Below are 15,916 nucleotides of genomic sequence, written 5' to 3' on the forward strand. Positions count from 1 at the left end.
AGTCTACCCATCCAACTACCCGGACGGTGGTCATCTATTCCAGGGGTGCACGACGCACGGGCCCCCGGGAACTGAGCACACAGTTTTGGACTCCGAGCGTCGCAGTGTCAGTCGGAGGGAGGCAGAGCTGGCCCCGCAGCAGGACGAGAAAGCCCTTCTGCACGACCCCGGGGCTGGCGCCCAGGCGGCCGCGGGAGGTGGCTCGTGTTGCAGGGGGGAGGTTCCCGGTCGCACGCGGGGGGCGGGGACTTGGTGGAAGGGGCGGGGCCTACAGGGCAGGGCCGCGGCGCAGGGCGGGCTCTGGCGGCCGAGTGTCACACACGCGGCGGCTCGGGAGGCGGCGGCAGAGGCAGCGGCAGCGGTAGCGGCAGGCGCCGCCGGGGGGCAGGGGCGCGCGGGCTCCGCCGGGCACGGGCCGCCTCCCTCCGTCGTTCGCTTGCTCTCCGACCCGCGGCGGGGCCGGGCTTGCCTCGGCGTACTGGAGAAGCCCGCAGCCGACCGCGGCTCGCACGGGGCAGGGGCGCGCTCCGCCGAGGGGCGCGCTCGGTGCGGGTGTGAGCGGCGGGGGGCGCCCGGCCTTCCGCTCTTTGAGGCCGGGGGCCCCTATGAGACGCGCCCGTAACGGGCGCGAGATCCGAAGCTCGGGCGGCGCGCAGCGCGGGCGGAGGGCTGTGCGGCAGCAGCAGGAGCCTGGTGGCGGCCAGCAGGAGGCGGCGGCTGCGAGAACTTGAACTTGGCGACCGGTACCCCGCACGCCCCCCACCGGGGCCGGGGCGTTGCGGGACTGGGCGGCAGCGCTGCCCCCCGAATGGCCTCGGCGGCGGACGGGGCTCGCGCGCCGCGGCCCTAGGCGGCCTCTCGCCATGGCCAAGTGGCTGAACAAGTACTTCAGCTTGGGCAACAGCAAGACCAAGAGTCCGCCGCAGCCGCCGAGGCCCGACTACCGCGAGCAGCGGCGCCGGGGCGAGCGGCGCGAGCAGCCCCCGCAGGCCGTGCCGCAGGCCTGCTCGGCTTCCTCGGCGTCCTGTGGGTCGGCCGCCGCCTGCTTCTCGGCCTCGTCGGGCTCGCTGCCCGACGACAGCGGCAGCACGAGTGACCTCATCCGCGCCTACCGCGCGCAGAAGGAGCGCGACTTCGAGGACCCGTACAACGGGCCGGGCTCGTCGCTTCGCAAACTGCGTGCCATGTGCCGCCTGGACTATTGCGGCGGCGGCGGCGGCGGTGGCGGGGAGCCCGGCGGGAGCCAGCGCGCTTTCTCGGCGGCGGCTGGCGCTGCGGGTTGCTGCTGCGCGTCGTCGGGGGCGGGGGCCGCCGCGTCCTCGTCCTCATCCTCCGGCTCCCCGCACCTCTACCGCAGCAGCAGCGAGCGGCGGCCCGCCACGCCAGCCGAGGTGCGCTACATCTCCCCTAAGCACCGGCTCATCAAAGTGGAGAGTGCGGGTGCTGCGGGGGATCCCCCGGGAAGCGTGTGTTCGGGCGGCCGCACCTGGAGCCCTACGACCTGCGGGGGCAAAAAGCTGCTCAACAAGTGCGCCGCCGAGGAGACCGGAGCTGCCCAGAAAGACAAGGTAAGACCCAAAGCTACTGGTGCGCATGGGAAACTGAGGCACAGCCACGTTAACCGGCGCTGCCAGTCAACTTTGCTCTGGCACTCTGGAGTCTAGGCTGCGGCGCGCCTTCTGGACTCTGTCTTTGGCTTCTGCTCCCCAAACGCCTCCTTACCGAACCCACAGCCTAAGCGAGAGCACCCCGCCTAGCTTTACCCAGAAGACAGACTCAGCCAGCCCTTCCGGCTCCCCCACTGAAGTCATCTTCGCCGGGCCTAAAAGCATTTGCTCTTGTTTACCCTGGGATTGTGTGGTGGTCCCCCTTCCAGTTGTAGATGGGAACTGAGGTCCAGACCGGGAAAGGGACTCTCCGGGTCATAGTTTTTCCTTAACTAGCTGTCCCTGAATGTGTACATGCAAATGCCTCTAAACCTCGCACTCTGCGTGCCAGGTTTCCGAAATCAAGCGGCCTGTTGTACTGGAGCGGTATTGGGAACCCCCACGCAGGCTTTTCCGGTCTAAATGTCCGTCCTCCCAGAGAACTCACCGATCTGGCACTTCCTACCTCCTCTCCCCAGCTCCGGAGGCGGTCTGCTAAAAGGAGACCCACCTCTGCCCACCCCATCCTCTTTCCTGAATCCATCCCTATGGGGATGAGAGGCCTTTGTAGCAACCCCCTGCCAATCAAGCCATCTAGTCGTCCCCTTCTTTGTAGCAAGAGAGTTAATTACAGCCAGGCCCCCTCTACTCTCTCTCTTCGCACTCCGGAGTTGCCCTCCCTTCCCCCATGAAATACTTGTTCTGTCTACTTCTAGTGGAGGCAGTGTTTTGATTAAATCCGAGGCCCAGTGAGAGATCTCGATCCTTAGGGCAGGGTTGCCTGGCTGTCAGGCCGCTGCTGTGGGTTCTCCCCCACATTCTTCTTGCAAGCTCAAACTTTTGCCCGGACTGATAGAGACTGGATATCCAAACGGAGACATTTTCTATCTGTCAGCTGGTGCTTGGCAAGGCTTCTTTTTATTTTATGGGAGAGATGAGTAAGGGGATGGCCTCCTTTAATTTTCCTGCTTGGTTTTCTCCCTGGGGTCATCCTCTCCTGCTTTGTCTGTCCAGGATGGATGCGTGCAGTCTGAAGGAGCCTAGTGCTCTCTGGAACGGTGTGGGCATGTCTTGGAAGCTTGTACTCTGGGCTTCCCAGGCATCCGAGATGCCACACTTGCATGACAGCTAGCTGGAAACCCTGGTGACTGCACACCCACCAAGGGGGCAAGAGAGATGTCCTTGATGAGAGAGCTTCGTGCTGTTGAGGCTTGTTGATATTTTAGGGGGAAAAAAAACAAAAATCAAAACAGAGGCTCCTTCCTGCAGCTTCATATGTGGTCAAACTTGGTTTAGTGTGCTCACTGGGAGGACTTGGAGCTTTTGCATATGAAAGTTAGGAGAACGCTTCCCAGAGAGATTTGCAGCGCACTGGACTCCCTTGGCCCCATTGTTGCCCAAGACCACCCCCCAGGGGCAGACTTTCTTTGTCCTACCGCTAGTGGTTCAGCCTGCTCACTGAAGTCTTTTATTTATTTATTTATTTGTTTTACTTTTTTGTGGCTTTCAAAACTGTAGTAAACATCTTTTTTCCAAATTAGAGTTAACATTTTGAAATGCTTGGTAATCGTACTTTGTAGCTGTAATGTCAGTTGTGTCTAAGACTTGGCTGCAATGTCACCAGGTATTTCCCATGGGTCTTAGCTCTCCTCTACCAGGTGCTGGAATACCTGTGGTGTCGGTTATTGAGTACTGTGACAGAGGCCACCCTGGGATGGGGCCTGGTGTTAAATGGGGGCTCTGGAAGGGCACCTCTGAGGGAAGACCATTGTTAAGCTGGAGCCAGTAGGGATCGTGTGTGGCTGGTGAAGTGTCTTATGTTTTACAGAACTGCAGGTAAAGTCTTTTGTGGCTGGGACAGAGAGGTTAGAGTTGAATAGGACCCTAGTGTGGCTGCTGGGCCTGCCTGCTCAGGACTTGTAAACTGAGTTGTATGGTGGTATGGGATACAGTTTTTAAGAGACTCTCTGGGCTGGTTTTCCTCTCTTACTGTGTAGCTTTGATCTTTTAAGAGTTGTCTCTCTTGGGAGACAAGGGAGGAAGTTACCAGATGTTCTTTCTATCAGGAGGAAAGGGGGCAGCAAGGGAGTGGTTGCAAGACAGCTAGCACATCGATACTGAGTGTCCCTGGAAGGCTGGCTAAAACACTACTGGAACCTAGTCCTGCAATTTTATTTATTTTCTGAGACAAGGCTTAAAGAATTCGACCTTAAGCTTACTAGACAGCCAAGGATGGGCTTGAGTTTCTTTTTTCCTTTTTTGGGATTTTTGAGACGGGCTCCCTGTGTAGCCCTGGCTGTCCTGAACCTCACTCTGTAGACCAGGCTGGCCTCAAACTCAGAGATCCTCCTGTCTCTGCCTCCTAGGTGCTGGGATTAAAGGCACATACCACTGCTGCTCAAGCTTGAGTTTCTGACCCATGGACCATCTAGTTTTATGTAGTACTGGAGATTGAACCCAGGCTAAAGAAGCAGTTCTGTCCAGGGAGCTGTATCAATCCTCATCTTCTCTTCTGCAATTTCTTTGAAAAACAAAAAAACCCATACATTTGTTTCATTGATTCTTTGACAATTTCATATGTATATGTAAGTGTATCTTGATCACACCCACTCCTAACTTCCCCTTTATTCCCCCCCTCCCCGACAATTGCTGTTCCTATCTTAATCTCCCATTAAAAAAAAAAAATCACCTTCTGAGTCCAGTTAGTGCTGCCTGTATGGGCCTGGGCAAACTACCAGAGGCCACCCCCATCCTCAACATCAATCAGTTGCCAGTAGCCCCTCAGCCAGGTGTGTTGCCCACCCATACTAGGATTATTGACCGGCTTGATCTTGTGTGGGTAGCCATAGTGGCTGTGAGTTCATGAGTACAGTGGCCATGCCATGGGGCTAGAAGACAGCGTTTTTTAGACAGTACTCCTCCCCGCCCTGTCTCTTATTGTCCCAGCTCATTCCCTGAAATCTGTGACTCAGCAGTTCTAGTGGGAGCCTTGAGAGTGATTTTTGACAAGTGATTGCTCCTCCTGGTCCTGGGTTCCACTTTGAGAACCTTGATGCCCTGATGGCTCTTCTCCATCTAACTCTCAGTCTTCTGGCCAGGACCACTTTGGATCCAGGCTTCAGGTGCACACCTCTAGCTCAGAATGTGGCCAGTACCTCCCATCTGGCAGTCAGAAGGCAGTCTGGTTTTCACATTATTTCTAGCACACAGCACTGGGAAAGCCATACCTACTGTGATCCAGCCCTGAATGTCCCTGAACCTGCCTTTAGTCTCCACCAGTGGCTTTAGGAAAATCCCACTTAGCCTGAGACAGCCTAGCCTCCTGCTGTAGAGAATTGGCCTGTGCCAGTGTCCAGTTTTAATCCCAGACCTGAGTTGAGAGTTCCTGTGTCATGCAGTGGAGCTGGTAATCCAGTCAGCCATCTTGCTGTGCTGCTCACCCCATGGCAGATTTGGGGTCCCATTCTTGCCCTTCAACACTTGTCCCTTCCTCCCTGGTACACTACATCATCCCCCTGTTCTCCCAGGTGAGTAAGTCCACATCCCAATCCATCACCAAAACATGTATTTTCCTTACAGACTCACTGGGAAAGAGACTCCACTGTTCCAGATTCTCCCCTAATCGATAACCAGCACCTGAGAGATGGGGTATGAGAGCACATTGAGTGGGGAAGGAGGCAGAGGTTAGGGGTTCACTGAGGTTAGAGGTTTGGTCTGAGCTTCTGCAGGAAGTGGATGTGAGTTTTCATCATTTTCCCCCACGGTACTTTACTTTTGCCTTGAGAACTTGGGAAGATGTCTATCTGGGAAGTAGGCATTTAAAGTGAACCTAGAGGCAGCAGTGGGATTGATGAAGGATGGGGTGAATGCAGGCTGTAGGGGGCTTGTGTGTCAGACTGAGTGTGTGCATACAGGCTCACAGCTGTAAGACACCATGTAGGATGTGTTCTTGGAAGCCAGAGCCAATATGTATTGTGTCTTTTTGGGAAACGAGAGTTGGGGTGATGATATCCGGTGGGGACCTCAATTTGGGTCTCCCAGGTGGGTTTTGTTCTGGGGAGGGGGATATGCTTAGAGCAGTGTTTGGAACCTTCCTAATACAGGTCCTCATGTTGTGGTGACCCCAACCATAAAATTATTCTGTTGCAACTTCTTAACTATAATTGTACTACTAATTCTATTGTAAATATCTGATCAACCCACAGGTTGAGAAACACTGGCTTAGAACCTTAGGCCCTTCTGGAGGAGATGGCCCAGAATTAGGGGTTAGTTGTAATATATTTCAGGTGAGAGGTGGTAAGGGTCTGAGCTGGGAGAGAAAAGAAAGTTGTAGTAGGTTGAAGTACACAGAGCTAGTATTTCTTTAGTCATGCTGTTGGGGGTGGGGGGGATGACCAAAAAAAAGAAGCAGCAGCCAGTTGGTGGTGGTGCACATCTTTAATTCCAGGCAGAGGCAGGAGCATCTCAGTGGGTTCAAGGCCAGCCTCATGTACAGAGCAAGTAAGGACACCCAGGGCTACACGGAGAAACCCTGTTGGGGGGAGAGGGGGATAGTTACTCTGTGGGTGTCCTTGGGTGCAGCCAAACATTTCTGCTGGTGATGTTTCTTTTGTCATAATTAAATGGTATTTCCAGTATACCTGGGAAAGTCAAGATATATCATGACATAAGTTTTGCCAGATTTTAAATACATGCTAATGTGTACCAACACTTGGTGTATTGTCAACATCCATAGAGTTGAGCTGACACATTTTTCTTAGCTACAGAATAAATAATAATAGTTTTTAGCTTAAAAGAAAAGAAAAACACCTAACAGTTAGTTTCTGAGCTCTTTGCTATGCAGGGGGAATTCAGAGGGAACCAAGTGTGGCTAAGGAGGTAGGTACATCAGGGTATACAGCAGGCTGTGCTGTGTGTCTGGGCTGTGCAACTGCCTATGGCCTTAACCATAACTACCTGACACTCGAATAGGGAGAGGGAAAGTCAGGCCTGTATTCCCAGCTACTCTGGAAGTCCAGATAGAAGGATTATAAATTCAAAATCTGTCTGGGCAGCTACAGAGTGTGTTCAAGGCCAGCCTGGGCAACTTTGATTTTGTCTCAAAGTAAAAAGACTGGGTGTGGAGAGATGGCTCAGTGGCTTCGAGTACTCACTGCTTGCTCTCCAGAGGACCTGGATTCAATCCTCAGTTCCCACAAGGTATTCAAATATAAGCTCCAGTTCTAGGGGGTCCAGTGCCCTCTTTTGGTCTCAGTGGGCACCAGGCACATACTTGATGCACAATTAGCATGCAGGCAAAACATAGAAAGTAAAAAGTGGGAGAAAAAAGTACAGCTAAGAGAAGGTGTTGCTTAGTGGTAGAGTATCTGTCTAGCATGTACTGATGTGTGACACAGCACATAAGCCTTTGCCGCTTTTCTCCTCTGAGAGTCTTTGCCACTCAGCTTCCTTCCTTCTGAGGAGGACGCTTGGCTTTTCTTGTTTACTCTGGCAGGGAGGGGCCTAGTGAATCTGGTCAGTTTCAGGGACTTCAGGAAGCTATTTTGAATTGTTTACTCTTTTGCTCAAGGAGCTTCCCAAAGGATAGAATGTTTCAATCTCCAGAGGAAGGTTTTTCACAACCACCAGGCATCCGATTCAATCCCCAGTACCTTGAAATCCCTCTGACCCCAAATTGAAACAAAATTACTGACCATACATGGACTTGTAGTGTCGTGTTACTATGTATGTAGTATTACTTTGTATTAGGTCTTATAAGTCAGCTAGACTGGTCTTAATATACATGAAAGGCAAATATCACTGTGCCCTTTTCCTCATTTTATTTTTTTGAGACAGTATAGTAGATCAAGCTGGCCTTGAACTCACAGAGCTCCTCCTGCCTTTGTCTCCAGAGTGCTGGGACTAAAGGCGTGCACCACTGCTCCTGGTCTACGTTGTTTTATATAGGAGAATCCTTGGTTTGTGGTATCAAAGCAAAATTCTGGAGACAAGGTCCCCTGGGTATCAAAAAATGAATAAGCACACTAGGTTCTCAAGCCTGAGATAGTATCAGAACCTAAGGAAAGGCTGAAGTATGTACAAAGGGCTGGACAGTCCTGAATCCTGGCAGGTGAAGGAGAGCTGCTGGCCAGCAGAGCCGGAAAGGGCTAGCTGTGCTGACTCTTGAGGAATGAATGGGAATTCCTGAGCAGGGAAGTGAGGAAGAAGGCTGCCATGAAGAGGGTGGTGGGCCTGATAGGCAGGTGCAAGGGGGCCTCACAGTTGGCAGAACTGGTCTCGTGGGCCTTGGTGCAGGGCAGTTGACCTATCATTTGTTCTTTTCACATAAAATCACTAGTCAGGATCAGTGGAAGCCATGGTCAACGTCAGCTGTTCCTATTTGATTGACAGCCATCTTCTCCAGTCCTTAAAAAGTCCTTTTTGGAAAAGATTAGGATCAAAGTTTATTACTCTAGTTTGTCTGAGGACAGGTTCCCCATTCATGTCCCAACCCTTGAAAGTAGATGGAGAGAAATGATGGCTATCAAAGCTGGTTTCAGTGTTAATTCCCCAGAAGGCTTCATTCTAACCACTTCCATGGTCACAAAGTCCTCAGTCATTCTAGGTACTGGGTACAGATACTATAACAACTATTGCTCCACCCTCCCAGGTTTTAAATTGGATGTCAGCCAACCTTTATTTATTCTTTTTTTTTAAGGGCCAGAGCCAGGTAGCAAATGTTTTCAGGTTTGAGAGCTAGATAGATGGTCTCCATTGCATCTGGTTGGCTCTGCCATTGTAGTTAAAAGCAGCTGCCTTAGAGAATATATTGGTAGGAATACTTGTGTTCTGATAAGACTTTATTTTCAAAGCCAGGCAGCTGGCCCGTGGGTTATAGTTTTCTATCTCAGCGTCTGGGACAGTGTCCCTTCTGCTGAATGTTGTTGACCAAAGCAAGTCACGATGCAAAGGCCGTGAGTCAGAAAGAGGCAGAAGTGTCGTGTGGCAAGGGGCAGGGATGTAGGCAAGCCATTCTCCAAGCTTTCAGTGCTGTTCATCTGCTGTAGGTGCTGTTGGCTCACCTTACCGATAAAGAAGAAGGTAGTGATGAACCTAGTGTCACAACTTCCAAGTATCAAGACAAGGTGCACACCTGTGCATTCTGAGTCCACTACCCGAATGCACTCCATTAATTTGGCCCACTCTTTCCCAGTTTAAATGGCTGTGGGTAGGGCCTGCTGTTCACTGCAGGTTGTCCTGTCTCTCCTCCTTCCACTGAGTGTCCCCCTTCTCACCTCCTTTCCTTACTTTTAGCCACAGCTGGATTCTCTCTCCCCTATCTCTCCACTGCTGAATTCCATAAAAGAAATGCTAATGCTGCACTTGAGTTATTTTATAGAGAAATTCTGCACACAGAATAGGCACATCCCAGAGGACAGCTGCACAAAACATGTGTCTTGTAACTGTCATGTCTTCTCATTCTAACACCAGACCTTCCCTCCCCCGAAGGATTGGCTAAGCTGTGTATGTCTGCTTTAAGATGAAAGCTGGTGGTACCTCTCTGCCCGTATCAAGAAAGAACTTAAGTTTCCTAAAAGGAGGTCAGATGACCATCTTCTCTAATTGGACACCCTGGGGAACAAGACTGATTAGGACTTAACCTCAAGGCTTGATCCCATCTTTTCCCTGATCCCAAAGCATTGCTGTTCTATAACCTTGGCTTTAAAAGGCAAATCTGAAGCAGGTGTGGTTTCCTCTGGTCTTGCAGCCAAGCCCTCCTCTGGTGAGTTTAACTTGTGTTGTAGAAGCAGATGTTAGCTTTGGTCACACCCATGTACACATGTACACACACACACACACACACACACACACACACACACACACACACAAACACACACACACACACTGAACCTGAGACTTACAGCTTTACAGCTGAAAGCTGGGGCTGCTGCCTGGTTGATGGCACCCCATTGGTTAAGGGTACTTTGATAGGAACAGGTTGCAGTGGTCTGATTTCTCAACTTCTGCTGGGCCTGTGTTGTCTGAGGAATTGCTATATGCAGGTCGTTGTCTAGAGCTAGGGGATATGCGGATAGTACAGGAACTGGCCAGTTACCTGCACATAAGGGACTTTTGGTTGGGGACACAGGAACTAAAAGTTGGAGCACAGATCTGTCTGCATGACAGAAGTGATATGAAAAAAAAAAAAAAAAACAGTTTCTGGGTGAACTGAGAGTGGTCCTCCAAAAAGGCTGGTCTGGGCAGCACCATAGAAGTGAAGCGGAGAGAGGGGGAAGAAAAACAGAGGGAAGCCAGGAAGGCTCCTCTGAGGAGATGTTTGGGCAGAGAAAGAGTAGTTAGTGTGACTAAGGGTATTTGCATGGTCATGCTAGCTGGTTGTATTGCATGTATTCTGAGCCAGCTGCTCTTCTTGTGTTTATGTGCAGTTTTTCCTTCTCTCTGCCCTCCTTTGATGTATGTGCTACTATCATTTCTGTCTTATCTATTTTGCTAATACAAGGCAGAGATGAGATTTGAAGTTGATTTCAGAGGCTGTTTCTAACCACTGTGCTGTACCACCTCAAATTGCATAATCCCACACCTGAGTTTTTCTGCTTTGTTTGTGGTTTACTTTACTCTGTAATTTCCCCGTACCCTGTAAGAATGACTGGTACCATGATCTTGTAATTATTCCACAGTCTAATGGTCACTTTTATGCCTGTAACTCATTGGCTTCTCAGACCTGCATGGGGGAAGATACTGCATTCTCCATTTGCAGATGGAGAATTGGAGCAGAACCTGCCATGCCTCTGCAGGTTCTAGCTGGACCGGCAGCCTTGTCTTCTGAGGCCAGTGCCCTCCTAGCCAGGGTGGGGAGGCAGCTTGGCCAGAGCTTGAGTTGGCAGGAAGGGTGACAGCCTGATTGAGTTCCGTTTCTTCCTATGTTTTGATTCCGAAACCCTTTGCTGTGACCATTGAGGCACATGGACTGAGGGCCTTGCTTCCACAATGGAATTTTCCTTTGCTTCCTGTTTGGTATTTTCCAGTAATATTTCTATTAATGTTTCACTTTCAGAGGTGCTGACTTCCTGAGAAGTGTGAACTTTCTCAATGCCAAGCCAGGAAGGACTGACTTTTCCTCTTGGTCATTCAGTTCCTTTCTGTTTTCTCCAAGGGGAGCTCTGGATTTCCCATCATGCTGGAAGGGAAGGAGAATGGGGGGTGGCGGGGAGGTCCTGGGGATGGAGAAAGGGTTAGTCAGGACCCTGGGGAGTGACTCAGCCCTTGCTGGTGATGCACTTACAGTAAAGTAACTAATGGTCACGAAGTGGCTTCCCGAGGTCCCGAAGGAAGAAGTAGCTTGACAGGTGTAGCTGTACCTCTGTGTGTGAGTGAGTGAGTGTGTGTGTGTGTGTGTGTATGTATGTATGTATGTATGTATGTATGTATGTATGTATGTGAGAGTGATGATTCTCTGAGTAGGATTTGCTGGCTGAACCCAAAGTCTTCAACTGGAATGAGAATGACCTCGTTTATGTATTCTCTTTTATTCCTTCAGTATTTTTTGCTTCTAAGTGCTACATGCTGGGTTTTGTTCTGTGTAGGAATAGAGCTGTGTGCCAAACACGAATACCTCACTCCCTTGGGGTATGTAGGTTAGAGCTTAGAAGGGACTTTACTGAAGGACCAAATGGTGTGAACTGTACCTCTCCAAAAGAGAGTTGCACACAAGAGAAGGCAAGAGGGGGAGGCAGGAGCTGTCAGGGTTGCTCGAGGGGCAGTGCAGAGGTCAGCATCCTTGGGTCCTTGGGCAGGGCAGGTAGAGACTGGGGTGTGGAACAGGCAGAGATCTTGAGCCTCATATGTGTAGGAGAGGTCTTTCACTTGAACTTGAGTTTGATAGGAAGCCAGTAGAAGGCTCTGAGTAGAATCGTTGCATGATCTTTTGCAGGTTTTAAAGATTGCCTTGAGGCTGGCACGCAGCTCAGTTGTACAGCACTTGGCCTGCTGAGTGAGAGGCCTTGGGTTTGATCTTCAGTACCTTAACAAGATTTGCTCTGACTGACCCAGAGCAGAATGGAAGGGACAGACAGGCCTTTGGAACTTGGGTGTCCAGCAGCAGGTGATGAGAAGAGATCCAGCCTGCTATGTTCTGAAGTAGAGGCCTGTGGTTTCCTGACAGACAAATGGCAAGAGAAAAGTCACTGTGTCCATTGTGGTTTGGTTGAGTAGCTGGGAAGATGAGTGGCCCTGGCTCTGCTAGGGGTTGCTGAGGACACAGGAGACTGGGATGGCCTCTGTCTGGGACTGCAGAAGAAAGTGGGAATGCAGGAAGAAAAAGAGGCCACATGAAGTTTGGTTACAGGACAGGGGTAAGATTGGCACCAGACAGAAGGGAGCCGGCTATGTGCTCTCAGCTGTGGTCAGAGCTTGAGAGGCCCTGCGGGGTATTAGTTACTACAGGATACTGAGAAAGGGAACAAGGTTCAGTGCTTCTGTGGGAGGAGGCACTGGTCTGAAGTCAGTGCTGGGCTCTGGGAGGATGTCTGCTCTGCAGCATGGTGGAGACTCTCTCTCTCCCGGGGAGGGTGTGGTTGAGGCTCCAGCAGGGCTGGGGCTGCTCCTGTTGTGCTAAGGAGAGTGCCCCCTCCAGCCCCATCCCCCACATTGCTGACTACTTCTGATAGCTGGGAAATGTTCTCTCCTCTATGGGGCTCATGGGGTGCAGGAAGGAGGCAAACAGTGAGTATGGAGTAGGACTACCCAGTTTATAACAAAATTCTAAACATAAAAATGACCAGAAAGTTCCCAGTAGTGAAACTTCACCATCTCAGTGGCCATGCATTCTCAGAAAGCCAAGCAGCCCCACAATCCAGATTTTTGGTGCATTCTAAGACATGGTATGTGATTTGGGGAGTGCATGGTATTCTGGGAATGGTGTGGCCCGATCTGCCCTTCTCTATGGGCTGTTGAGAACTATCTGTGCCTAGAGCCAGTTCTCAGAAAGAGGCAGGAATTGGGAAGTATACCATATATTAGTGTTGCTTGTAACCTTTACCTTTTATAACAAGATTAAAATTTGACACGGAAACATAAAGAAAATAACACAGAAGCTAACTCCAACTGCACAATTCAGAGAAAACCATTATTTATCTATTAGTGCTCTTATGTCTCACCATCTTAATTATATGTATCAGATGTCTGTTTTTCCTTCTACAACAATTAACTTCTTTCTGCCTTGTCTGTTTCATGGAACGGTGTCTACCTTGTCTCAAACCTGCAACAGCAGTGATAGAATGTTTGTGTTGTTTGCCTCTCTTGCTTACTAGTTTTCACTAACTTAGCAGAAGTCTGTGATGACTTCTCTGGGTTAATAGAGTTGTTGGGTACAGTATAACATGTTTGATTCTTGCTTTCAGAGTGTTCTTGAAGGCATTTTCACTTGTAGGTCTGTTTACTCTTCTCTAGACATTGGGATTTGGATGCAGTTTGGCTTAGTTTTCTGTTGCTTGGATTACTGCTGCATATGTGAATTAGCTGCTTGTTTCCTTTCTAAAATTGTTTATTTTACCTCTGTCTTCTGCCGGGTCACTTGCACTGCAGAGTGATCTTCCTGTTGGTTTGTAAGAACTCTGAAGTAGGGATGGCAGCATACTGTTGGGGTTGTAAAATGTTTGTTAAATGTTGCAATTTAGATTTTATGTCTGGTGATTGTGCTTGCTTACAGTGAATCCTTTTCTGTGGTCAAATCAGGCTTAGTGCCCCCCCCACCCCCATGATATCTTTCCCTTACTTACTCCAGTACTCACCTGTACTGATCCCATGGTTTGCTGTTGTCTTTCTTCTTTTTTTTATTGACTAGGTAGTAGTGTGTTTCTGGGCACTCTCTTTCTTGCTCCAAATCTTCCTCTTTTCCTTCAGGGCCCCTTTTAAACAAAAGTGTCTTGGCTTTTCTTGTCCCAGCAGTGTTTAGTTCACAGGTGATTACAATGACAGTAAAGCCTTTATAGAAAATATCTTTTATCTGCAGATACCCTTGCCCTTACTACAGTTTTGGCTCTTGACAAGGAAAGTAACCCAGTATTAGTTATTAATTTATGCCAGACCTGGCACCTGTGTGTGTAACCAGGAGAGCTGTCCTACCTCTGGCTGTGCTGGCCTCCCTTCTCCAACTACAGGAGTAAGCTGGTGTCACCCATAGTGGTTCACTCTGCCTCTGTGACCTTACCTGAGAAAATCTGCTTCACTTTTTGGGCAGTGACTCTAAAGAAATAGATGAGGCATTTGTTTGTCTTCATAGCTCTTTTTTAAGATGCCAGTCGTTCCAGCCTGGGCTGAGCCTTTGTAGGATAGTCACACGTGATGAAGCCCAAGTGCTGTTGGAGCCTGGGAGGGGATGCCAGAAAGGCAAGACAGTTTGATGCAGTATAGTGATACAGTTAAATAACTTGCAGAGTAGCAAAGAGGCATTTGCGTACAAGATGGGTTCTGGCAGTAGTAAAATAGCCCTGGGTAGGATCATTTGGACGTGAACGATGCATGAGACCTTAGAAAGTGTAGGAGCTACAGGTCATTTATACTTTTTAACACTTTAACAAAATCCAACACAAATAGTATTCATAAATTTCTTCTGTTTCCTTCATTTTTTCTGTCCCCTTCAGCCCAGGTGTTTGCATCCTCACTCAGAGGCCTGTTGTACTCCTGAACTCAGCTAGGTCCTAGTACATCCTGCCATGTCTGCTGTGGGGACTGTGACATTAATGAATTCATGCTGGAGTGCCAGATTAAGACCAGATGTGTTTGGAGATGGACTGATAAACTCAAGAAAGGACATATGTTTGAACATTTGACAATTTCTGTAGTTTGAAGAGGCCACGGAATATCTGTCTAGTTCAGTGCACTCACTATGTGTAACACAGTGCCATTCAACGTCAGGCCAGCCTGGTAGCTGTTAGGACCAGTGGGAACACAGATTTTTAAAGTTTGATTTGCTTAGCTCACACCTTAGATAAGTAAGCCATGATTCCTCTTAATTTTGTGTGTGTACATATGCTCGCAAGTGTGTAAATGTGTATGCACATATGTTTGCCTGTGTGTGGGTGGGTGTGCAAACATGGGTGTGAGTATGTGCCACATATTTGTATTTGCTTATGTGTGTATGTATGCATGTGTGCACACATAATGTATTGTATGTTGTGTTTTGTTCTTTTCTTTCCTTCCGCTACCCCTCCTCTTCCTTTTCTTTCTTCTCTCCCTCCTGTCTTGAAACAGGTCTTGTTATGATACCTTAGCTGGCCTGGAATATACTGTGTAGATTGGGTTGACTTTAAACTTACAAGGAGCTTCCTGCTTCTGCTTCCCAAGAGCTAGGATTATAGGCGTGTAACATGCCCAGTTTCTAAGCCTGTATGTCAGTAGTTTTTAAATATCCCATGGTGTTTGATTATGTGACCTGCTCTCCTAGACCCACAGGGCCCCTGGGAGTGCCTGGGGATCTCTTAGTCTGACCATCACCCCATCCATCCCTGAAAACTTCAATGGCAAATGAATGCATTTTTCCCTCTTCCCACCCAGACTAGCCTTTTGCTCAGTTTGGATTGGCTGTTTTTTCTTTATAATTTATTTTTATTTTATGCTCATGGTTGTTTTGCCTGCATGTATGTGCACTATGTGCATGCCTGGTACCTTTGGAGGCCAGAAGAGGGTGTGGGATCCTCTGGAACTAGAGTTACAGATGGTTGTGAGCCACCATGGTGTGTGCTGAGAACTGAACCTCAGTCCTGTGCAAGATCAGTGAGCGTACTTAACCCTGAACTGTCTGTCCCCACTCTGGAGAGATTTCCCTGGCTTATGATTGTATCTGCTGGAGCTCTGCTGGCTGAATTCCTTTTCCTCCTCCACAGCACGTAGTACAGCTTGATAAAACTTGTGAGGGTCAAGCAAAACCAGTCTGACCTTGCTTCTTCTACATGATGACCTGTGGATGTGCAAACTATAACACGGTCCTACAGGGCCAGGTTCTCAGCCAGGGCACCTGTGCTAAGGACAGGGAGGGACCCTTTTGGGTTACAGTGGAAGGTTCTGACAAAGCCCAAACTCAGGACCTTGCTATAAGTAGAAGGGACTGGTCAAAGCAAGTTCCAAATAGGTGGGCCAAGATAAGTGCTAAGACATTCTCTGAAAAAGCGGTGATTGGATGAGGAGCAGGGTTTTAGTCATGGGTGAAATGGGTAGGATCCAGGGATAGAGGGGAACAACAGGACTGGATTCCAGAGGAGCATATGAGAGAC

The 15,916-nt window shown here is 49.5% G+C and overlaps 1 protein-coding gene across 1 annotated transcript in view; it reads left to right on the plus strand.

The window, feature by feature from the left end:
- The first annotated feature begins 315 nt into the window (after positions 1-315).
- Positions 316-15,916, plus strand: part of Shb (SH2 domain containing adaptor protein B) — a 114,418-nt gene continuing 98,817 nt past the window's right edge. Inside the window, exon 1 of the mRNA XM_027403172.2 lies at positions 316-1,568. Within this exon, the coding sequence (XP_027258973.1) occupies positions 864-1,568 (705 nt within the window). The 5' untranslated portion in view covers positions 316-863. The remainder of the gene's footprint in view (positions 1,569-15,916) is intronic.

This window comes from Cricetulus griseus, chromosome 2 (genome assembly GCF_003668045.3).
Source record: "Cricetulus griseus strain 17A/GY chromosome 2, alternate assembly CriGri-PICRH-1.0, whole genome shotgun sequence".
Classification (NCBI taxonomy): domain Eukaryota; kingdom Metazoa; phylum Chordata; class Mammalia; order Rodentia; family Cricetidae; genus Cricetulus; species Cricetulus griseus.